This window comes from Misgurnus anguillicaudatus, chromosome 5, assembly GCF_027580225.2.
Source record: "Misgurnus anguillicaudatus chromosome 5, ASM2758022v2, whole genome shotgun sequence".
In the NCBI taxonomy this organism is placed as follows: Eukaryota; Metazoa; Chordata; class Actinopteri; order Cypriniformes; family Cobitidae; genus Misgurnus; species Misgurnus anguillicaudatus.
Window position 1 is genome coordinate 29,044,968 of NC_073341.2, and position 24,287 is coordinate 29,069,254.

The 24,287-nt window shown below is 39.0% G+C and overlaps 2 protein-coding genes across 3 annotated transcripts; both read right to left on the reverse strand.

Annotated features, from left to right (window-relative positions):
* Window positions 1-448: 448 nt before the first annotated feature.
* mknk2b (MAPK interacting serine/threonine kinase 2b) lies at window positions 449-12,476 on the reverse strand. Its single transcript, XM_055167229.2, has 14 exons — window positions 12,319-12,476; window positions 11,606-11,760; window positions 11,139-11,229; window positions 10,766-10,867; window positions 10,564-10,661; window positions 8,363-8,442; window positions 8,089-8,162; window positions 7,831-7,935; window positions 7,428-7,483; window positions 7,149-7,244; window positions 4,059-4,253; window positions 3,778-3,942; window positions 3,648-3,688; window positions 449-3,564 (listed from the first exon to the last, which is right to left on the reverse strand). Exons 2-14 carry the CDS (start codon window positions 11,654-11,656, stop codon window positions 3,291-3,293), a joined length of 1,428 nt encoding a protein of 475 aa, XP_055023204.1. The 5' UTR covers window positions 11,657-11,760; window positions 12,319-12,476; the 3' UTR covers window positions 449-3,290.
* Window positions 12,477-17,088: 4,612 nt separating this feature from the next.
* Window positions 17,089-24,254, reverse strand: mob3a (MOB kinase activator 3A). 2 transcript variants are annotated; one of them, XM_073867937.1, is made up of 4 exons: window positions 24,030-24,254; window positions 22,429-22,993; window positions 18,791-18,993; window positions 17,089-17,884 (listed from the first exon to the last, which is right to left on the reverse strand). In XM_073867937.1, the coding sequence occupies exons 2-4, from the start codon at window positions 22,844-22,846 to the stop codon at window positions 17,855-17,857; spliced, it is 651 nt and encodes a 216-aa protein (XP_073724038.1). In that variant the 5' UTR covers window positions 22,847-22,993; window positions 24,030-24,254; the 3' UTR covers window positions 17,089-17,854. The 2 variants fall into 2 exon arrangements, with proteins under 2 accessions (XP_073724038.1, XP_055024698.1); XM_055168723.2 differs by lacking the exon at window positions 24,030-24,254 and adding an exon at window positions 23,802-23,981.
* Between the last annotated feature and the right edge of the window lie 33 nt (window positions 24,255-24,287).

The following is a 24,287-nucleotide window of genomic DNA, read 5'->3' on the forward strand; positions in this document are numbered from 1 at the left end:
TCAGTGAATTTGAGAACACAGTAGTGTGATCCAAACAGTTTGTTGACTCACTATCCTCCACAAGTTCAACCCACACTTTTACAGTAGACTGCTATGCTGCTCTGTGGTCTCCAAAGCAACTGGCACTTACAGTGTTGTTGCATCAGTTGCTGTAAAAGCAGAAATCGGCCTTGGCAAGTTCAAGTGAAATATCAGCAGACTTGGCTCGGTGATGTAATGATGTAAACAAAGATGTTTACTTAGTAATACACCATGTGACTCATGCTCAGGTGATAGAAACAGGCAGCAGGTTTGTCACTTCAAGAGGAACTTGTCTAAGAGATTGAGCATTATGGGCTTGATCAATATTTGTATTATCAGCATGTGATATAAGCCAGATAGGATTGATACATTTTTAGGAAACTTTTGACGGTGATCCAATAATGAGAAAGGATAACAGAAGACAGGACATGTTTAAAGCATTTTATTGCGTTTTGTCGGTTTGTTTTGTACAAAACAATACAAAAATCTGCAACAACAGTCATAAATTTAGCTTCGAGTGAACTGCAGTCAGCCACATGGTACAGTAAAGTGCTTCTTTAAATCAATACCCATGTTGTCTCGGGTGATTTTGACCCCAATTCGTATTTTGGACAAACTTTGGAATTTAGAAACTGACAAACAGTGCTTCAAAAACAATAGCCTTCAGGCTAGAGGGTCACATATTGAGGATAAAACAAAATAAAATCTATATTATTGTGCACCTGAATATTTTTATCCCAAGAAACATTGAGTGGGAGGTTGAGTCTTCATATTACAATACTTTATATTTGCTTTGTAATGGCTAATGTTGGGTTGTGTAAAACAAGAACATTTAACTGCAAATGAGAACACGCACCCAAAATAAAAAAGATTTGTCAGATTTGTTAATACAAGGCAACCCATAACTACTGTATGGGTAAAACAGTGGTGAATCTTCTGTCAGAGGCACAGGGGCTTTTGAGGATCAACCAAGTGCCTCAGACACTTCAGAAATACAAACCCAAACATCTGGGATATCTGGAATACAAAGCAAAAAAGACAAAAAACACTGAAGAGAAGTGTCGGAAATGGTATTTTCCAGACCAAAGATTGCTTTAAATCTCAGCTTATGAACGCTTCGGTTTCCATTTGTACTGTACATATTCATTGTAGCAAAGCAGTTTCCTGAACAAAAACATGAGGAAACCGCTACACGTACAATTTAAGTCTTACTATAAGACATAAAACCCACAAAAGATGCATTTGTAAAAACATTAAAGAAAAAGAAAATCAATAAAGGTTACAATCAGTGTCATAATAATAATCAGCATAATGGGTCCTTCAAAACCAAGGACTGCCATTAGGTTTCATATATTTCAGAGCATCGCACAACAGAACTGGTGATGCGTCGAAAACATTCAACAGGATCATGTGCTTGAGCAATTTAAACTCCCAATGATGATACTAATGCTTGATTTCATAAACCTTAAATCTCCGAATGCTTTGTGCACTCTTACGTCTCGCGTAAGAGGGACGATAGGGATCCATGCTCATCTCAACGCAGTCTGAATTACGATGTAAATGGCTAAAGCTGATCCAAGATCAACACTTCCAGACACCCGCATAAGTCATAGCATTAGATTTTAGAGATTGGTGCACTTTGGCAAAATTTGTTGCATCGCACGCTAAAACCATCAAGCATTACAGAGAAAAACGGGGAGTTTAAACGACCCTAAAGTCACTTCGAAAAAACGAAAACATTAGATCAGATCTCCACTGAGTATCAGACTCCTTCTCTCATCTTTATCCTTCGGTTTCTCCGACTTTGTTCTCTACTCTCTCGCACACGCGCTCTCTCTCTCTCTCGCACACACTCTCTCGCCCTCTTTCTCTACAGCATATAAATCAATAAGTAACAAAAATTATAAAAAAGAAAAAATATAACGTTCCACCTGAACAGCACCTTTTTAAAAAATAAGATTGAATATAATATTCTTTCAATGAGAAGTTAAACAAAGCTTAACAAAATTTGAAACATCTGAACTGGAGTCAACCATTAACATATAAAAAACAAAGTAAACTTTCTTAAACCATTTCACTCATACAGCTACATTTTCTCGGAAGACTTTTTTTGTTGAATTTTAAATACTTTTTCCTGGAATGCTTTCCATTTTTTTTTTAAATATAGATTTTTTTGTTTTTAAGTGTTTTTAGAAAATAATCTCTCCCTCCCCTCCTAATATTTATAAATCGCTTTTCGGCGGCATCTGCAAGGTTTTTTTTAATTCTGCGTACCACCACTGTCCCCTCAAAGCCGTCACTCCCTGATTTCGGTCGTAAATCATCTGGTCATACTGGCAAACGTGTGCTTCTAAAACCACCTGGTTGCCTTTCAGCGTGTACTATAACCTTATTGTGCTCACAAAAGTTTTCACGCGCTTATCAGCTACTGATAAGATTTTTTGGTTACTGAAAACCACGGTGGTTTCCTGGACATTGATTGGGATGCATGTAACGTGCCAAGTCCAAGTTTTACAAAATGGAAGCTTACGTAAAAACGACGACGTGCAGCGATCTTTCCAGATTGCTCACCCAAAACCCATGTCTTGAAAGAAAACAATCTGGATTTGAAATAAATGATGCAACTACAAATTAAGAGTAAACACTCCCGATTAGTGACTGCTATTCCTAACGATCAGGGAATTTTCCTAGATAAAATTAATTAAAAAGGCTGTGGGTGGGTACATACTAGTGAGGTGAGGCACTATTAACAGAACTTCTGTCCACTTAGACGACATCTCCACTAAAATAATGCTACTCATAATAGCCTTCATCAGCAATGACCGAGCATCTTCAGTATCCGCAGAAGGGGAGGGGGAGTAAAACGCGCACACGCATACAGGAGGAACATTCCTGAAGCAAATGCACTCATCTCTCACAGAGAAAATTCACAGTGAATCCAGTTGTAACGTGGAAGCAGCACAGAAGGAGGTTTGGGTATGGGTATTAGACCTTTGGTTTGTTAGAGCTGGTGTTTCATGCTCTAAAAAAAATAAAAATGCCTCATGTCACCCAGTCTCTATCCTAAAAACTCAATTTGGGTTATTTTCCTCGAGCCATCAAGGAGATCAACGTTCCCAGTGCTGATGGAAGTGCTTTAGAAGCAAAATTTGTCACCAAATCTGTGTTTAGGAAAGAGTCTGGTATCATTTAATTGGACCAAGGAAGGGGAAGTTCGCACAAAGGTAGAATAGACTTGGTTTGTCCGTATGAAAGCCCAGTTCAAACGATCAAGCGCAGTCCCCTACGATGACCAGCGGTGCCAGGAGCTGCCTGAGTTCGGAGGCGGACACTGGTGCTCCCTTCAGCAGGCTGCTCCGCTGTCTCCGCTTGGCCAGTTTGGAGTTGGAGGGAGGGGAGAGACGCATAGATGAGGCACTGGCCGTGACGACCTGAGGAGAGTCCTGATGCTGTTGATCTTTCCAGTCGTCCTGTTCGGCCAGTTGACGGTTCATGGCAACTGCCTTGCCCGCAAAGTAGGTCAAGTCCTTAGTGCTGCTATTCCTGTGGGCATGGAGGACAAAGTTAGCTTGGAATTCATAAAGGCTTACACTATAAACGGGTACTTTTTTAAAACAAAAACTCACCTTTGAGGCAAGATGGACGAGGGGAGACAGTCAAAAGCGCACTGGAGAAACAAAGGAAGAATGTAAATAAGTGAATAATTCAAACACGCAAGTTCTTCAAAAGATTAAAATCGGAATATACGCTTCTTACCCCTTGTACCCATGGATGCTGGAGAACCTGAGCGGCACTGAGACGTTTCTTAGCGTCCCGTACGAGCAGTTTGGAAATGAGGTCTTTGGCGCTGTAGGAAATGTGAGCCCACTCTTTCTCTGGAAACTCATATTTGCCCTCCTGGATGCTCTCAAACAAGGTGTTCTGAAAGGAACACCACAAATTATTTCAATGCAAACACGTACCAACCACAGCAGATGTGCATTTGTTTATATAACCATGCACTTGGTCACGCAACTAGGCGAGGGGACGCATCATACCTGACACGCTTGGCAAGGTTCTCCGTTCTCCCAACCACAGTCGCTTCCACAGCGTCCCACGAAGGGAGGGTACCCGCTCAGCATGATGTACAGAATGACACCCAGGCTCCACAGGTCACAGCGCTTATCGTAGATGGTGGCTTCCTCGTTGAAAGCCTCCACCACTTCGGGAGCCATGTATTCAGCAGATCCGCACTAATGATAAAGAAAGAGGAAGTAGGGGTGAGAAATATGTAAACAACTGCCACCTGAGTCGATCACGAGGCTTAAACACACACAACAGTAGTTTTGGCAGTTGTGGTGGCATGCAAAAAAAACAAATGTGTCCAAGCGCTTTTCTGCATTCATCTTATGCATGTCATGTGTTCTGCGCCGAACCCCTAAGCATGCTAAGATGCTCAGTGTGAGAATCACATGATGAACAGCAGGTCGGGCCAAGCCTGGGTTGTTTGGGTGGGTGCTTGTCAGGATTAACTAGTTGAACGTTTAAAGATCGACCTCACTGCTTCCTGCCGCAGTCCAGATGGAAAATGCGGCGTCGCATATGCAACCTTAAAGCAGTAACCCTGGTAACTATTGTTATGTCACGAGCAGAGGCGGGGTAGTGAGTCATGGAGTGTTTTGAGGGCTCAGCTGCAAGCCCACACCGCTTTGTTGGGTCGGGCTCCGACCGCCTCTGCCTAAAACTAGGTCACGCTTTGGAACAGGAAAAAAGAGGATTGTGTCCCAGAAAACCCACATGCTGTTTATTACATAATAGCTATACAAATGTTTGCAACAACGATCTTTGATGTAAAAGCCACTACAGAGAGCACTACAACTTTAAGAGGACATCTTGAATCTTCCACAGACAATTTCCTTACTGGGTTGGGCCATTTTGCTACATTGAGCATCTATAATTATGCAACTGAGGTCAGTGTTACAAAATAGCAGTTCTGCTTACAAAATGTTTTACAGTTGTAAAGTACAAAAGTAGGCCAAATTGTTTTTTATACCTATACTTTATTTAACCAGCATGTGCATTCTCTATGAATCGAACCTATTAGACCTTTGTGCTGCTAAAGCGATACTCCACCAGTTGAGCTACAAAAACAATAAAATGGTACAAAGCAAAGGCAGGTTTGGCCAACCCCACATGTTGTAGATGTATTCACAGGTGTTCAAGTGCAGCATGGGACATGTTTTGGTGTTTATCTTTGAGGTTAAGGAAGCAGTCTGCACTGCCGATCTTTTGTTACCCAGAGAGCCCAGCTGCCGCTTTAGCTCCGCCTCCCAGCGCACTTATGTAATGCCATTTCGCAGTGCAGGAATGCGAAGGCAGACAAAAGCTTTCTCTGTTGCACCCAGCCCCCATCGACACGGCTGTTTTTGCTCACCATCTCGCGTTCAATCCTTCACAAAACCCCCACTCCTAAACAAAGACCCTCAACCAATCCTGAGTGGCCTATCTGATAACATAAACAATGCTTTGCAACAAACCCCAGTTGTGTTCACATAAAAACACTAATTTAGCAAACGAGGACTCGCGTTTGCCAGAGGTACGTGGTTGGATTAGTGCTCTATCTTCATGATACAGAGCCCCTCGGTGTCTTTCGGAGATAAGGGTGAAGGGGTGGTCTGATGGATTTTACTTTCAAAACAAACTTCAGAGGCAAGACTGGCATGATGTTGCATCATATACGCAAACAGCCGATGTGGAATTCTGCGGAAATTATAAGCGGGACTTTCCAAGTTCAGTGAAAGCAAGGATATGAACTCGCACGAGCGGTTGTGTTGCTGGTTCCGGGCTTTTTGTGGCTTACACCGATGCATGCATCAGCTGTGCGAGCTGGTTGACTGAACGCAGATGAATTTCCCTTGTGGTTATGGGCTAGCATAGAGCAGAAACAGAGCAAAGGCATAACCCAAGAGAGAAACTTTCTACCCAGATCTGGCAGGAAGAAATGCATGCATTTCTGAGAAAAATCAAGACTTCCTATCATGAAAAAATAAAGATACCACACTACAGTACAGAACTCAGAAACCTGATGAGCAACAAGATTGTGAACTAGGCTGGGAACGACTCGTATGAAATAAAAGCAATCTAGATAAGATCTATGGGACGGCGTCCAAGAAAAACATGTTGAGTGCATGACCAGAGATCACCAAGATGCTCCTCCCACTTTTAACCACCCTCTCACCAAACCAATCACGGACCAGTTGCTAGGTGTGGGGGTGACTCGAAATCGAAAGACTAATGCGCAGACAGGCTTGAGGAAATCCAGAGAGACAATAACAAAGAAATCGGAGCACAGAAGCCAGAAATGTTTGTTAGCGTTTTACTTTTGTTCCCTTCAGGCCAAACATTGCAAGAAAGGAATAAATGTCAATGGTAATATAAGACAAACACAGGCTCAAAGTTTAACAAAATCAAAAGGAAAACAACACTCCATACTTCCAAGAAGTCAGACACATGCATTTCTAGGAATGCAGTTACTTTGAATGGTTTTTGCTCTTGGCACATTTTGGTTTTCCAAAAAAGCCTCATCCAAAGACAAGAAAAAAAGTTTCTCAGCTCAGTTTAGCCCAAACGCTTGCACCCCTCCATGTTTCTGCATCACCTGTTCTTATACATCTCACCCACACAGTCAAACTCTTTGCTTAAACTCGGTGTGCTGTGAAAATAACATTGAGAGCTGCTTCGAGTCACGTTCTCCATGTCTTATATTTATAAAGAAACCGGTTATTCGGTTAAGACGAAGTTATAATGCTGATAAGCACAGTACAAGGATGCAGATAAGCATATTATAGCAGAGACAACCAAACAACGACTGAACTATTTTGACCTCTTTAAAGTGTGCTCATAAACCCTGTGGTTGACCTTAGCACTGCCTTTTAAGAATGATTAAAACTAGCCAATCAGAGCGAGATACAACACACCACCCAAAGCCGACCAATAGCGTTAAAGCGGCTTCTCTAGATAAGCGATGGCATTGAAAGAGCGCACATCTTATCCATGCACCTTGGATAAACAACAAGGGGTGGCTACAGTTCATAAACATCCAATCAGTTTAATAAATCTAACAAAAATAGAATAAAGGTCACACTTACTGGAGTGAGGAGCTCTGGAGTGGAGATGGGTGAACTATCGCTGTTGAGTTTAATACCACTGCCCAGATCGAAATCGCAGATCTTAACAGGTGAAATCTACAAAAAAAGAACACACACACATGGACGGGAAATCAGATTAAAAACAATTCGTCTCAGAAACAACGGACCGCAATTGGCATGCATGATTGAGTGTTTACATTGTGACTGGAAACAGCACAACCTCAGACCACAAAGACAATGTGCTTTAAATGTGCCAACAAGTGATTGTAAGACACTTACCCTGTCTTCATATTCACACAAGATGTTTTCAGGTTTCAAGTCTCTGTGGGCCATACCTGCAAGTGCACAAATGAGAGTCACGCGTTAGCTTTGTGGTATTCGTATTAAGTCAGGATTGTCGACAGGGCAAAGAGATCACTGTTGGGAAATGTTTCCAACACAGCCGGTTGCTAAGCACTGCTATATTTAGTAGAGCTACGCTAATAAAACACGTGAGACGCTTGCAACTTTACCTAGAAATACTTCTTTCAAGCTAGCAGAAATGTGATCAACTATATCTAAATTCCAACGACCCCCGTGGCCTTCCCCTCAGACTCGGCCAACAAACCCCCAGCGTGAAACACCATCTCCTTATCTCCACTTTCCAATCCTAAATAACCCCTCCCCGACGCTCTTCTCATACCTTTGTTGTGAAGGAAGTCCAGGGCACTCGCAATGTCCTGCACCACAATGCTGGCTTCCTGCTCGCTGAAGTATCTCCTCTTGTGAATGTGAGCCAACACGGAGCCTAAAACGCAAGGTTAGACATTAACGCCGGGCTATGTGATCCTTCATCCTTTTCTTCCAACTCGATTTAGTTACATACGGCCAACCTCTGGGCCTAAGGGAGTCTGGTTAATGTTTCTTAAAAGTAACAGAACACTACATACAATGCACGTACCTCCTCTCAGTTTCTCAAACACGAGGTAAAACTTGTCCTCCTCCTCAAAGAACTCCACTAGCTCCAAAATATTTCTGTTGGGGTGGACAAAAAGGGAGTGTTGAGTGACAACACCAGTGTTAAGTCAACAAAACCCTCGCTGAGAAACCACACGTACATTCGTTCCTCTAGGCTACGCTGCTGTCGTCATTGTATTGATTCATAATCAAGACTTATTTCGAGATAAGATAAAACGGTTTGTTTATGCAAATCACATCAGTAATGACTGGATTACCTGTGGCCCTGGCACTGGTACAGCATTTCCACCTCTCTAAAAACACGACTCCTGCTGTGTCCTGGCCTTTTCTCAATTATCTGAGGTGAAAAAAATCTCGGGTTAGTATCAAAGCCGAATGCTAGTGTGACCATTTGGCTACCCTCATAAAGTTAAAAGCAGTATAACCCACTTCAAGAAAGAAATTAAGCTCCTTTATAGCTTTAACATCAGCTGCACAAAGAGTTATGGGTTCAAACCCAGGAAACAATCATACAAAAAAGTATATTACATAAAGGTTTGGATAAAAGCGTCTATCAAATGCGTAAATGTACACGCTTTGCATGTGTGCATGTGCTTTGTTCAGCTCTCTGGATTAGTGTTGCTATTGAGAGCCGAGCAGGCGTGCGAGAATAAGGCATGTGGGCCGGCACATTCCCAAAAACCCCAGCGTTGCTGCGCCTGAGTCAGCAATCAATCTTCACCAATAAAATTATAGGGTGAAACATGTTTGAAGAAGCCCGAGGCATGTGGTGACAGATTTAGCCCAGTTGCTAAAATGCTTCATTTACATTTAAGGCAGACACTTTTATCCAAAATGATTTACAGTGCTCCCCAAAAATAGATTTTTTTTGTTTGCATCTTTCCTGGGAATCAAACCTCTAATCGTGTAGTTGGCACCATTCTCAAGCTACAGGAACCCATATGAACATGCTATTTGTGGTGCGTACATTATACATTATATGAGCATTCGAAACTAGTCCTGCATGGAAAATCAACAAATGGGAAGCAACCCAGACATTTTCATCCCCCATAAATCTGTTTGCTAGCTTAGAGACTGGTCTGTAAATCAAACCACATTTGTAAACATTACCCAAAAGGATGCTGGTCTAAAGGCTCAGCTGAGGAGGTTTGGTTGTGTTTTCACCCAGCCTTGCCTTTTGTTCAGACTGGGACACGCAGGGGGAGGGTGGGCAGGACATCTGGTGAGAGTTGTCTGAAACCCATCCCGGCATAAACTGACCTAACGCTTGTAATGACCTAACCACCCCGAGGGACCGAGACACATCCCTAAATAACACTGTCTTTTGTGTAGCGAACTCATATGAAGACCAACAAAATGAAGGGATTAGAAACAAACACTTCAGGTTACAAGAGTACGAGAAGCTCTCTTATAGAGTAATGCTGCATGCATTTAGTAGTATTGCAATGGCATTTTCTTAATAAATAAAAACATTATTATTATTATTATTATTATTATTATTATTATTATTATTATTATTATTATTATTATTATTATTATTATTATTATTATTATTATTATTATTATTATTATTATTATTATTATTATTAATAATAAAAATACAATAATAATAATAATTCCAAATTTCACAATATTTCAACTTCCACAAATGAAAATGCAAAACAAATGTGCCTGGAACGCAGTGTTTATTTCTCAACATGCACTTTGTTCTAAGTTCTGCAGTGCATGAAAAAAAGGAAAAGAAAAAAGAAACTAGGTAAACACTTCCAGGATGTAACTCCACCCTCGTTAGCCAACCACCCCCCTTTTTTGAGGTTTATGTTTTGGCAGACCCATTGAGCACAAAATGTTCCCACAACTGTACATTCTACCAACCAATGAGAGTCGTGAACTATAAGGATGTTACGTTCCAAGTCGGTGATTGGTCGACCTTCTATCCGGTCTAACAAAAACAAATGAATGCTTTGCTTTCCACTAAGACTCAACCATAACAAACAATAGAGTAGGCCTATCTAGTAGCCCTAACTAGAGTTTCTGAAAACTAAAACAATAACAGCCAAATTGTAGTAAAAAAAAAACTAAAAAGTTTGCATTTTATCTTCGATTGAATAACTGTTATAATACAAGTTTCCAACTGCAATCCTCATAACAATGTCAATCACATGCAGCCCATAATCACGAGCTCAGCATTCACAGCTTGCAAGAATCTATCAGCCCCTTACCAGTCACATGCAACAGTGCCAGTCAGCACAAATCAACTACGGTCACGTATACATGTCAAAAGGGTAAATATCATTCCCAAAGTACATCTTCAAAGGGAAAGTCCCTTTACAACAAAAGCACTTGAATGCCATACCCGAGCCAGATGAATGCCCACTTAGCTTATTTATATCTATGTATAAGCAGTTCCTGCATCACTTAACGCCAGTTAGTTGAATCACACGAAATAGCATCTCACCTTCACAGCATATTCTTTATGGGTGATTTGGCTGATGCAGGTCTCGACCCTGGCATAGGCTCCTTCCCCCAGCACCTCATCCTGCAGTTTATATACATCTTCGAATAAAACAAAAACTTTAGTTTTTATAACAAACATACGCATGTGAAAATATAATATAATCATAAAATTTTAGTTTTGATAGACATTCGTCTGAACTCACCTTCGAATCGCCCTGAGAAGCTGTCTGTTGCTCGGCATCTTTTCTTCTTCTTGTTTCTCTTTTTGGCATCGGGGATGTCGATGGGCCGACTGGATGGTATGTCTGATCGCAAGAACAGAAAGAAAATTCCAATGAAAAGTCTGAACTGCTATTGGTGGGTATAAATACTCACATTTGCTGGAAAGTGGCAGTGAGATTCTTGTTTTACAACTTGTCGACATTGTTTACGTTTTGATTAATATCATAATGTACGTGCAATATCTTTAAGACTCAGGTATGTAAACTCTCATAAGAGGTTAAAAAGTTTTTTAGTACACAACTTCAAGCTCTAATGCGATTAGTAAGAAACAAGAAGTTTAAAAACAAAGTCTACCGTGTCGGGGGGAACAATCAAAATTGAAGGCCGTGTCAAGAAGATTGGATCCGGTTTTGGAAAATTCCTCAGATTCAAAGGGATTTTGCCCCTGTATAGAAAAACATTAATGAGTTTTTCCCCCAAGTTATGGATACACATGCTGGTCATGTTTATGATCAATGGTTGTGTTTATTATAATACAAAACACATTAATTAAAATGTATGGACTTAAATGGCCTAGTCTAAAGTTCAGCAGATAATAAGGGCGAGACCATTCTGAAAATCTGTTTAATGTTTATGCAATGGTTTCTGATTTCTAATGTCTTTAATTCAGCCTCATCTCTCAAATCATTTAACTTAGTTCAAATAACGGAAATAGCTTCATGTGTGTTACTTAATAATTGTGACACCAATCTCAAAGCCAAAACAATGCAGATTAGGGAGTGTTCTTATTTTCGTTTACGCACTTAAAAACGCAAACTTACCTTAAAAGAGCGATGAAATCCGGTAACTTCGGTGATCTTGTTCTGCACCATTTTGACTGTTGGGCTGGCGGCAACAACGGTGGTCTTAGCTACAGTGGTCGACTTCACTCAGCTAATCCAATGTCTCGCGTACCGTGGCGCTTTAAACGGGAAACCTAAAATGAAAAAGTTAATATGCATTATAAATCATGTAAGTTAGTGTAATTTAAAACATTACACTCACAAACTAAATAAGTAGATTTATACCATACAAGCTACGGTTTAACATTAAATTAGTTTTAACGCGTGACGTCACGTCACAGGTAGGGACTGGCATGCAACGACTTGCCCAGGACACTCGTGCCAAGAAGAACTCAATCTCACCATTTCCGTCCGTTATTCAGTTTGCCTTACGTAACGTTACTTACGTTAATATATGTTCGTCCAAATACGCACGAGATCACGTTCAACTGATCCAACTCGGGATACAGCGATTTGGCTGCAATGCGTCCAATAAGTCCACCAGCATCAAAACCAGTTTAAAAGAAAGTAAACCAAATAATATATCGAGACGATCTGACACAAATGTGTCAATTTCTAACATGTCGCTCACGAACCAAATCCGACCGTTGCACTGCGTCCTTTCAAATGAAAACCGTCATGTTATTGTTTCGTCGCTCATCTAGCAAACCGAAAATCACCACGTATCAGCCGAATGTAAAGCTCGTCCTTACCCCGTTGTTGTCGTTAAAGCTCCAGGCTTGACGCCGTTGTATGAGCCTCTGCTTCGGGAGCAGCAGATGGTGACCGTGGGCTGTATGGTCTAAACGTGTGGAAGGTACAAAACAATAAACGGCGATACTGGTTTTTATATTCTCACGCCCCTTCTTACCCACCTCCTTTCAGTTAGGCCAGCCCCCTGTTCTCTGTAAACACGTAGCACACACAGAACACACATCAAGGAGAGAGAGAGAGAGAGAGAGAGAGAGAGAGCGCCCATGTATCCATGTACACATACAGTATTTTTTATTATTTTGTTGTTTATCATGTCATGTTAAGTTATCTTATATTTTTTTATTTTTATCATTTTTCTATCGCCTTATTTATACCACCATTTGTTTGGTGTTATTGTATATTTCTAGTAATGACTTGTTTTTATGTATAATGCTTTGGCAATATTGTAATTAAACATAATCATGCCAATAAAAAAACGACTTCATGTACACTTCTTTACTGTGACATCAAAGTACCGCGAGAGCGAGTCGAAAGCACAGCTCCAGTCACTCTCGCGGTACTTTAATGTCATATGACGATCAGTTTGCGCAACGCTGCATGCCATCGAACATCCGAGAAAGAGGTCACGTGAGCTGGTGACGAATTAGGATAATAAAGGCTACATTTGTCTATGTTTCTAAAAAGAAATACAACACTTTATAAACTAAGTACAGTGCCGAAAAACCCATAAATAATCCCGTGAAAGTATCCATTACATAAATTAACTTAAATGTAAATCATTACATCGTGTTTAGCCGAACTGCATTCATTCTGCCTGATGCAACATACTGCAACAGACAGATGAACTATCAAATTTCCCAAATGACTAATCATGAATTACAATTTCTTGACAGCTGGTTTGAACAGGTTTTATGTCATGAGAATGTCCATGTTAATAAATTATAATAAGTTAATAAGTAATACGTTTTGTGAATTAATATTACAGGATTAATGAATCAAGGAAATATTATTATTTTATTTGTCTCTCAAAACACAGCAAGGTATTTAACTAGTAATTCAAATCACACCTAGCAGTTATTCACACGTTTTTGTCACCAAGTAGCTTTTTTAGTTAAGGTTTAATACTTAAATGTAAAAGTAGCAGTGGTTAAAGTCAATGGGGGTTACATTTAACATTATTCTCTAATATAAATAACATTGTATTCTTTATGTTTTAATTTTATAAGTTAGGCCATTTGCAAACAATGCATTTTATGGACCAACAAAACAAAAAATACTGATAATTATACTAATTCCTTTTCTTTAACAGGATGGAATCCCAGTAGCGGGAATTTTGGAATCCATGGACTGACACACCCGACTGGGAGACCAGCACGTTTTACAGACGACTCAGAGATGGGATAGAGGTGGATATATGAGTAAATGATCCTCATGCAATTTGATCCTTTGAATGAGTAAAATGAAATAGCTGAGATTTGCGCCCTAGACATGAGTTAGAAATACATTTAGGCATTTAATAGATGCTTTTATCCGAAGCAGTCCGACCTACAAAAGTGAGGAAAACAATGATTCGTCTTATACCCGAGTCCAATACCAATACCCAAATAATTTCTGTGTAGTCTCTGTGTTTCTGGCAAAACATGATAATAGCTTTCTTATCCTGAACACACAAGGTTGTGTCAAATAGTGATATATTCTTCTGCCAGGTGGCCCAGGCTTCATTTTCTCAGCTTATCTTTATTATTGTTGTTTAAATGTTTCATTGCCAACAGTAATGCTGTTTGAGGGACATCTTGTGACTCTCTCCCTCCCTTTTTTTCTTTCTGTCTGCCTGTCCTCTCTCGGTGTGTGTTTCGGCCTATATTCATCCATGAAAACAGCACCGAAGATTGCGCAAAGTTCAGTACAGGGGAAAGAGAAGCACATGATGAAATGCCAAGTTATGTTCAAAACAAGCCACGTGATAGAGGAGGGGCAGGGGGTACGCTCGGCTAATGTAGTAAGGCCATCGAAAAACATTCCCAAAGGAATTCTAAACTCTCCATTGAATGCCTTTCATAGTCAATAACAGGCAACACATGTACACCCCAAAGAGGGTTTGGGTTGAATCTGACTGGTGATGTTCCAAAGGAGGTTATTTTTAGTATATTTTTGATATATTTTGAGAAAATATACAATACGATAGACAGAGAGAGATTTCACAGCTCTACAAGAAGTGTGACATTTTAATAAGTGAAGAAAAGTGAAAAGTGCTCTCATTGGTGGAGAAAGTGAGAAAGAGACGTGTTTGCAAGAGAGTGTTTGAGAAAGAGAAAGGAGTGTGAATCTGTTTGCAAAGAGTAAAAAGGTTAAGCGTGCATGTGTGTTTGGGACTTCTGTAGTCCTATTCTGTTACATCAGGGATGTGTGGGTTTTCCAAGGAGTCAACACACGAAGATTTATTCACACTTCTCCCTTAGCATCTAAATAGTTCCTGGAACTCCAGGGTGCTGGTAAACACAGACAGCTTATGCCCAAAGGTGATTGTAATCAAAAGCACAGACATTCAGCAGAATGTGCCCAGATCTGCAGTACCTGCTTAACCTGATAGTGAATGACAGTGTGGGTTATGTTTTGATTGTAGGGAGTGCGCAAAACAAAAGCATGCATAATTATCAGAAGCTTAACTAATTAAACAAAATAATGTTGAAAGTAACAAAATTAAAACATTTGTAGCAAGCGGTAACTGTGGAGGGAAACCTGACTTGCCTGTTTGTTCTTAAAGTCAAGGAATTTTGTTCATTCTAGAAAATATTTTTGTGATTAAGCAATCTCCCCATTGCGTAAGTGTGCTTTTCCCTCATGATATCCTTTCTCCTGGAAATCAAAATGTCAGAAAAGGGAATGTAGGCCAAACAATAGGCCTCCATTTGCATATAGTTGAACAAATGGAACATATACAAAATGAGCTTGTTTCCAGACTGCATGGCAGAGCTGAATTTTGCATACTGAAACATTTTGTTAAAAAGTTTGCATCGGTTTGAGAACCCGAGAAACTGGATTTGTACACTAAAATCAGTTTTTGTTTAAAAACAAGCTTTGTTTGTGTAACCTAATGTATTTGGATCAATATTATTATATCTAATTATATCAACACATCTAATGTGTTGTCCTTTACTTAACACATCGCTGTTATTTTTTGAACAACACACTTTGTGTTGTCCCATTAATTTATTTAAACACAGAATCAACCAAAACGACTCATAATGTGTTAAAAAAAACCACATGTGTTATATAGGATAACACAAAACAATATGTTAAAATGAACACATTCTTTCTTAGATTTCATCATCATGTTTATTTTTTCAAATATACTTGTTAATTTACCAGATTTTAGGTTATCTTACATCTGAGATGTCATAATCAACTTTTTTAATTTCAGTTTTGTTGTTATCGTTTATTCGTAGGCTATAGAAAGACATGCTCAACCTAATGCAACATTTGACCACATTGAATCAGACTGAGAGAGACTGGTGATTTTGTGTGCGTGTGTGCGCGTGTGTCCCTCTCGTCCTGCACGTATCAAAACGAGCATGTGGTCAGAGCTCCGCCCACTGACGTGACGTTTCATTTCCCCTTCACCCCCATTCTGGTACATTCCAAAAAAGCACAACAAAAGCGTTACTGCAGTTCTTGCAGTTTCAGATAATAACGTTTGTAAACACGACCAGACGTGTTTGTTTTGCACGTGACGCTGAAAGGGAAAGCGCGTGCAGAGCTGCGTATCTGTTTATCAGTGTGGAGGGAGTGTCATGTTCAGTTTATCTTAACATATAGACATTTACTGGTAAAAACAAACATTTTCGTTCTTTACTTAATAACAGATTTGAGCAGGTTTATTGCATGCGTGTGTGTATGTAATGAATTGTCAAACTAAATCATCTTTAACAAAGCGTCGTATTTGTTAACATTAGTAAATTCACTTGCTAACATTAACTATCATTAAACAAAACCTCAACAGCTTTTAGTTCATGTTAATTTCAGTATTTACTAATAATTGTTTTAAATTAAATTGTAATTAATTTAGTAATTAATAACTTGTATTAACAACAGTTAACATACAGTGAACTGTATTGGCATTAACCAACATTAATAATTGGTGATAAACTGTATTGCTCATTGTTAATGTTAGCTAATGTATTTAGTAATGTTAAAAAAATACAACCTTATTGTAAAGTGTTAGCAAGGAAAATGCATTACTGCAGCCTTAAACTTGAGTGTTGCTGAGACTAAGACACGCCCACTTATTACAATGCTGGACTTTCTGGAAATATCTGGTTTTTGCAACAAAAGCGTAATTGTGAAAGTAAAGGTGAGGCATGATTAAAAATTAACGACTTAATTTTAAAAACAAACGACCGGAACTGACGCAAAATGTTTAATCATTATGCCTTGCAAACTTCAAACCTCAGCAGTTTTTAGCAAGTGCTCTGAAAGAGAACAAAGGCTCCTCTTGACATTCATTCAGGATATCAAATGACAGTCGTAGTCAAAATGCTGAGAAAAGCACAGAGAGATTTCTTTAAAATGTTTTACTAATAAATAAACAAACGACAGGCCTAAATTTAGTGAACTTCGATTGACTAGCGATTACAGCATGCATCAGACCATGATAATGCAACATTTCATCAGCCATGTCTGGCTGTCTTGTATGACGCGTGAGTTTGTCGCCATCTAATGGACAACGACAAAATTGCTTCGTTGCAGATGGATAAAGCCACAGACTCAAGTCAGTTATCTTAATGTTTTATTTAATAGTGCAGGGTATGAAAAGGCTGACACGATACCACAAACACAACCAGTTAAAAGAAAAAAATTACATTAAGATTGTCTTTCACTTAAGGAATAGAAAACAACATAAAAATCAGTATACCACAGGGTGAGATGAATTAAAATGCACTGACACACGAGTTCAATCATTCTGTTTAATCAGAAGCTACCATTTTTTTTACATTTCTTAATTATGACTCAGTGTAACGCAAGAACTCTGAAATTAATCTTTTAAATTGAATAGTACCATGAGCTATATTTACCACATTTGAATAACTTCCAGAGAACTCTGAATATTTACCCCAAAATTAGCAAAAATCCAAATTTCATCTAAGACGAATAACAACCAAGAGCAAAACGTACGAGATACACAGACGAGACTGAGTGGGTTTAATATCTCAACCACATACATAAATAGTTACAAATATAATCTGTATGTTATAGATTATAGCAGTACAACAGAAAAAAGAAATGATTTAGAACAAATTTGGAAAACAAAAAGGACCGATAATACTGATTTCTAATAAAAATATTCTCCCTATGCCAGTATACACATCAGAATACAGAGATGTAGACGCCTCTCACTAAATAGAATATTACAGTACTTTAAAGTGTATAAAAATATAGTCTTTAAACGTTTGTTTTCTTTATAATCTGCTTTTAAATTGTTAATTTGTGTGGTTCTTCTGATCTGTGTGGAATGTAAGGGGACCGCTGCTCTCCATTTCAGTGGCACATCCGTGATGTCATCTCTTTCTGTTTAAAGAAACACAAACCGCATTAGTGTCCTAGTAATAATCATCACGCAATACCACAGACCGTGTCACATATGCTAAGCAATAGAAATATGCTATACTTATTGAGTCTCAGAAAACGTTTATTTATTTATTTATTTTTTTATTGAATGAAATATGGTGTGTAACCAATGTAACATGTATAAATGCTGCTTTTACAATTATAATACCTTTAAAACTCACTATGCCAACAGTCACCAATCTCCTGATGTCAGTAACAGGACCTGACTGTGACACCTGATATCAGGCATTCAGCCGTGACTACAGAGAGAATTAATGACTGGATTTTCTGCCTCATGAGCTCAGATGCTCATTAAGCGTGTGAGAAAATGATAAAGGCTGAAATATCAAACACGCTGACTCATCCTGTCCTTGTGTGGCCCTAACAATTAGCAAATACCATATAAAATCGGTTCGTTGGCTACTAATCATGCAGTAATGCATTATAATTTTCTCCTTTATCTTTTGTTTCTCCATTTATACCAAGTACAAGTTACGGGAATATCGTAAAACATTTGGCTTTGTCTGCACACCTTGACGTGGAAACAGACACATCTACTCTAAAAACAAACGGTGCTAAATAGCACTAAAAGTGGTTCTTGGCTCGTAATCATAGAGGAACCATTTCTAGCACTATATAGCACCTATGAAGAACCATACGGGCACCACATATGGTTCTACGTAGCACTATAAGGTGCTACACAGGTACTTCATCGGTGCTATATGGCACTTAAAATGGTTCTTTTAGTGCTATTTAGCACCGTTTGTTTTTAAAGTGTACAAATAAACACCTATGTTAAATATTTATCTCTCTTTATTATTTCGTGATCGTAAATAATTTGTCTGTAACATGCTATCTCATGCTTACCAGAGGCTCCAGTTCTTTCTGGTCTGTGAGGTTGAATTCAGTAACAAAGTAATAGAAATGTTTGTAACAGGTGTTCACGTGGGCTTCGGCTCCCATGTGGCTCACGCGGTCGAAGTGGTGGATGTACACATGGACGAAGACACGGAACAAACGAGATAAGATCTTCTTCGCTACCTGCATGAAGGTCTTGGGGAATGGCGTACCTAAAAAATAAAACGTCACATGATAACATAAAAATTAGAATACATTACACAAGTGCAACTGTATATGAGGTTTCTTTTTGTGACGTAATGCTTTTATCAAGTTCAACACATGAAATGACATCAAAAGGGGTATTATTAAATTAAAAGCAGAGCTGTGGAGTCTGCCGATAATAACTCTCCCGTCTCTTCTTTCATCTGCAAATGATCCAACATCATCTGCAAAAACCAAGAGTCTCATCTGGCGCATATGCTGCGATGGATTATAAATCATAATCATATTTTTGCAGTGGCATTTATTAATAGCATCCTGCGTTCTGTCTCATACGCAGAAAGCATCTCCTTATACATGTTAAACTCTGCGAAATGTCTTGTTGCATTCTAAGAACCAGTTCCTTATGTAGGCCTGGCTATTTTAAGCCCACTGTAAATTATATGACCTAATTTGAAAGGCAACACAGATGTCAGACGGCACGATGAGGATAATGAGACAATGATGGGGAGGCTGGGAAATTCCCAGTAATAAACACAGCACACTTCTTCACTTGACAATTTGGAGTTTTTTGGGTTATGTAAAGGTTTCACATTTGTTTGTTTGGTTTCTTTCTTTTCTTTTAAATACCCAGCTTATATTATAAGACTATATTAATGGCGAGAATAAAATCTTATTATATAAAGGAAGACTAGAAAAGACATTTAATCTAAAAATCTTTGAAAAATTTGGATTAACTTGATTAAAAACTTTTTCGAAAGTATCAAAAGAAAAAACATGTTTCTTGTTTGTTTGGTTTCTCCTGTCATTTATATGGCTCTGAATAGTCTACATTTTATGTGATGGTCAGTTCGAGACATCAGCCCTTTACTAGATGTGTAATCAGATGTCTAGTGGATAGTCTGTTCTACTGATACAGGTTAGCTTTGGAGAACTGAAAAAAAGATAGCTGAAATACACTTGTAGATAACAAATTTGCCGATGCAACCTGATTTGATATTTTGTTTTGTTTGTTATATTATGTAACTTTTTGGGGCTGTAAGGCAAGTGAGATTGTCTTTGTATTAAAGGATTAGTCCATTTTCCTAAAAAAATCCAGATAATTTACTCACCACCATGTCATCCAAAAATGCCGACGTCTTTCCCCGTTCAGTCGAGAAGAAACCATGTTTTTCGAGGAAAACATTTCAGGATTTTTCTCATCTCAATGGACTTTAATGGACCCCAACATGCAACAGACTCAATGCAGTTCAAAATTGCATTCCCAACGGAGCATCAAAGGACTCCAAACGATCCCAAATGAGGCACAAGGGTCCCATCCAGCGAAACGGTCATCATCTTTGACAAGAAATAAAAGCACTTCTAAACCACAACTTCCGGTCCATCTCCGGCCCTGCGACACGCCACCGCGACCCCACACAATACGCCATCACGGTCACGGATGACGAATGCGAACTATGTCCAAGTGTTTAAGTGTGGAGAAAGAGGACCGTTCTGACGTTGTTGTATGTGGAATGATACTAATTAATGTCTTTGTGTCAGTTTATTGTTTAAAATGGTCGGCAAATGTGCGTTTCATATATGTAATACGTAACCCTTCAACGACACTACGCAATTACGTGAGGTCGCGCCGGCGCGCCACAGGACCGGAGATAGACAAGAAGTTGTGGTTTAAAAGTGCATCTTTTTAATTTTTCTTGTCAAAAATGACAATCGCTTCACCAGATAAGACCCTTATGCCTCGTTTGGGATTGTTGAGAGTCCTTTGATACTCCGTTGAAAATGCAAGTTTAAACTGCATTAAATCTGCTACGTGTTGGGGTCCACCAAAGTCAACCAAAATGAGAAAAATCCTGGAATGCTTTCCCAAAAAAACACAACTTCCTCTGGACCGAACAAAGAAAGACATCAACATCCTGGACGACATGGTGGTGAGTAAATTATCTGGATTTTCTTTAAGAAAATTGACTAATCCTTTAATGTTTATAATTCATGGACACTGTTTTCAAGTCAGCAATGTAAGCTAACTTTAGGAGCCATTTACACAACAATGTTATCAACCAAAACAGGAAACTTTTTGGGTCCTATTTTAACGATCTAAGTGCATGGTCTGAAGTGCATGGCGGAGGTGCCCTTAGGGCGTGTCCGAATCCACTTTTACATTACGTTTACATTTATGCACTTGGCAGATGCTTTTATCCAGACGCTTTTAGCTGCTAACGCAATGCTCTACCACTGAGCTATACTGTAGCACTTTTGCTAGTTTAACGATGGGAAAAAATGATTGGCGCATGGTCCAAAAGGGCTGTAACTATTCTCTTAATGAGTCAGGGGTGTGTTTTGGGCGTAACGTGCATTAAATCAATCAGACCAAACCAATCTCATATCCCATTCCCTTAAATAGCGCTGCACTTGCACCATGGAAGATTCGTTATTTACTTGCCAGAATTTGCAAGAACAAAGTCTGAACGTTTCTTCAGAAAGACAGCAGATCTGCGTTGGTTATTACTGCAAATAGGTCATACTGATACATGCAATGACTATCCATTATGATATGTAGGTGTTTTTCTATCTGTATGTACACAATACTAATAATAATCTTTTACATTGTAATCCTTTTTATTTGTTATATTTGGTTGTAATTAGCAGTGTAAACACGTTGTGCACCCGCCTATAGGCGCATATTACTAACACGCCCTCTAAACAAATAAAAAATACAGTGCCATTGACTTTAAACCAGGTTTTAATTGGTCAATGATGGTGCATTGTTTTCAACTGCCTCAAAATAGCAACTCAGCTGAGCACACCTCATTTTCAGACCAGCACACCCACGGGCGTACAGATGGGCGCAAATGCATTTACTATTTATTTAAATAACAGGACATGAAAATGATAACTGCGTCGGGCTGAAACTAGCAAAAAAAAAAAAAAAACACTGGGTGTAAGACAAAGCCCTTCATGTGTTTTGTCTTTTTTTTGCATACCAAAGGTGTTTTCAGGTCTTAAAACACACCTTATGTAAACGGGTTTCAAAGTGCAAATTCTTGAAAACAACTGCGTGAAAGTTTCCGCTGTAAATGACATAAAGCAAATCTGTGACAACGGTGACATCATGTGCTTGTGTAATGCGTGTTCGGTCTATGGACAAGCACGAGTGCTTGACAATCATAACAAAATTGGCAGCCTACAGGACTGCATTTTGTGCTACACAAGATAGTACGTTTATTAACGCTTTTGCAACACTGTTTACAAAATTATGCTGTTTTATAGTCTAGGATCAATTGTAGTAATAAACACATAGATAATAAAAAGTCAACGATTTTTTTTGATGTTGTGTGTAGTTTTCGAAAACTTTGTTACGTTAGTGTGTAAACGTAGCTTTAGTTCAGACTTGTCAATAAATAATCTTTAAGCATAGAGTGCTGTTTGTTTTGTTGAGTCCTTACCAACATTAGTGGGGAAGATATGTTCATTGTTGATCTGGACCTCAATCCAGTCCATCAGCAGACTCATGTACTTTGGTGCAGGGAGAGCGGTGGGCTTTTTGTACTTGTGTTCGTCCTGCCAACGATACTCGTACTTAGGACCCCCAGACATAACCGGACAGGTCTGGTCCGTGCAGGAGTCGCTGATGGTGCCGTAGATGAGATTGATGCGATTAAAGAAGTCCACCACGTGAACGGCCACCCAATCATTGAGGTCCTCGCCATGGGGCAGCTGAACCGCTTGCTTCAGGTCCAGGCCGGCGTTAAGGGATGCCTGCGCTTTCTTGTGTAGCTCAAAGCGTTGCGTCCCAGGCTCAAACTTGCGCTTGGGCCGGAATGTCCTGTCCTTGTTGAAGACTTGCTTGAGGGCCATGGACATGCTTTGCGGGAGTTATATAATACGTTTAAAATTAACCTTTTGTTAGCAAAAGGTGATTTAGACTTTTGAAAAACTAAATAAACAGGGACGGTATTGTATGAAAAGGCTTTTTATAATCAAAAGATGCACTGATAGTGAGGATGAATGCTGAAAAAAGAAGGAAAAACATAAATATCAAACTTTGTAGCTCACATTTTGCAATCCATTAATTTACAGTCAAACGTTAATCTACATAAAACATGCCAAAAAAGTGCCTACATTTTTTTTCCGTCTGTGACAATGAAATAACTTTATATCTCTGGATTAACATTTTTGCACGAGAAGATTTTCAGCCTTAAATTCCCAAACTCAAGGATTAATTCCAATCCAGTGGCATTTGAGAAATAACATAAGTTTTTAGTAAGACATAAAATAAATCTTATCCAGCAGGACAAACACCTTATTTTCTTATAACTTTGTTTTAGTTTCTAGCAATTCTATTTTTCTGCATATTTTTATATTGTATAGAAGTGATATCAGTTGTATTCTTGTCTGTGAAAGAAGCATTAAAAAAAGTTTTTCTCTGTACTCTGTACACAGCGTTTGACCATAAATAACTTTACTGTCTCTGCATAAAATATATTTTTTTACTATGAATCATGTCAAAAACTATAACTGGGCTTCGTTTTTAAAATACATAACAGAAACAGCATCCTGCATTGCACAGGTTGCACACAGACATGTATATTTTTAATATTAGGGGAATTATTGAGTAATTTCCTGTTGGTTACTATGGGTGGCGTTTATTGCCCATAGCAGGGAGATTCCATTATTATCTACCATTTTCGCATTATATTCATTCACAAAATACCCATATATACACATATATTGCAAATGTAAGGTTAAAACATAATTAAATATTTACATATCCTAAAATTAAAGGATGCCAGTAGCGTGAATCAACAGTAAAACACACTTGTTGCGCGAGATGCTCCTCAGTTCAAACGCTAATTCCGCGTGACGATGTCGTTTTAATGGCGCGAGCACGACTGATAAACCCACAATTTTAACTTTCACTGAAACACATTCATGGCGTAAGAACATAAGCACTCTTAAAAGTCGACGTGAATTCAAATATTTACAGTATAACGAGGTTGTTAGCGAAATGTTGTCGCAGCGCACAGTGAAGTTGCAACAAACTTACCGAGCGCCTCGCGAGCCTTTCTTGTTCCGCTTTGATGTGGACCGCCTTTTCCCGCCACCCTCTGTGTGAAGATTATACAATAACGCTCTTTGTCATTGAAATTACATTGTATTTGCGTTTGTTGCAGAGTTAAAAGAAACGTGGCCTTCGTACTGTAACAATTATTTAGTCTACAGTACACTTTCTAAGGAAACCGCAAGCCCCGCCCTACTGAACAAAGTACACTACACTTCCTCTATAGAAGATCAGTGGAAGCTC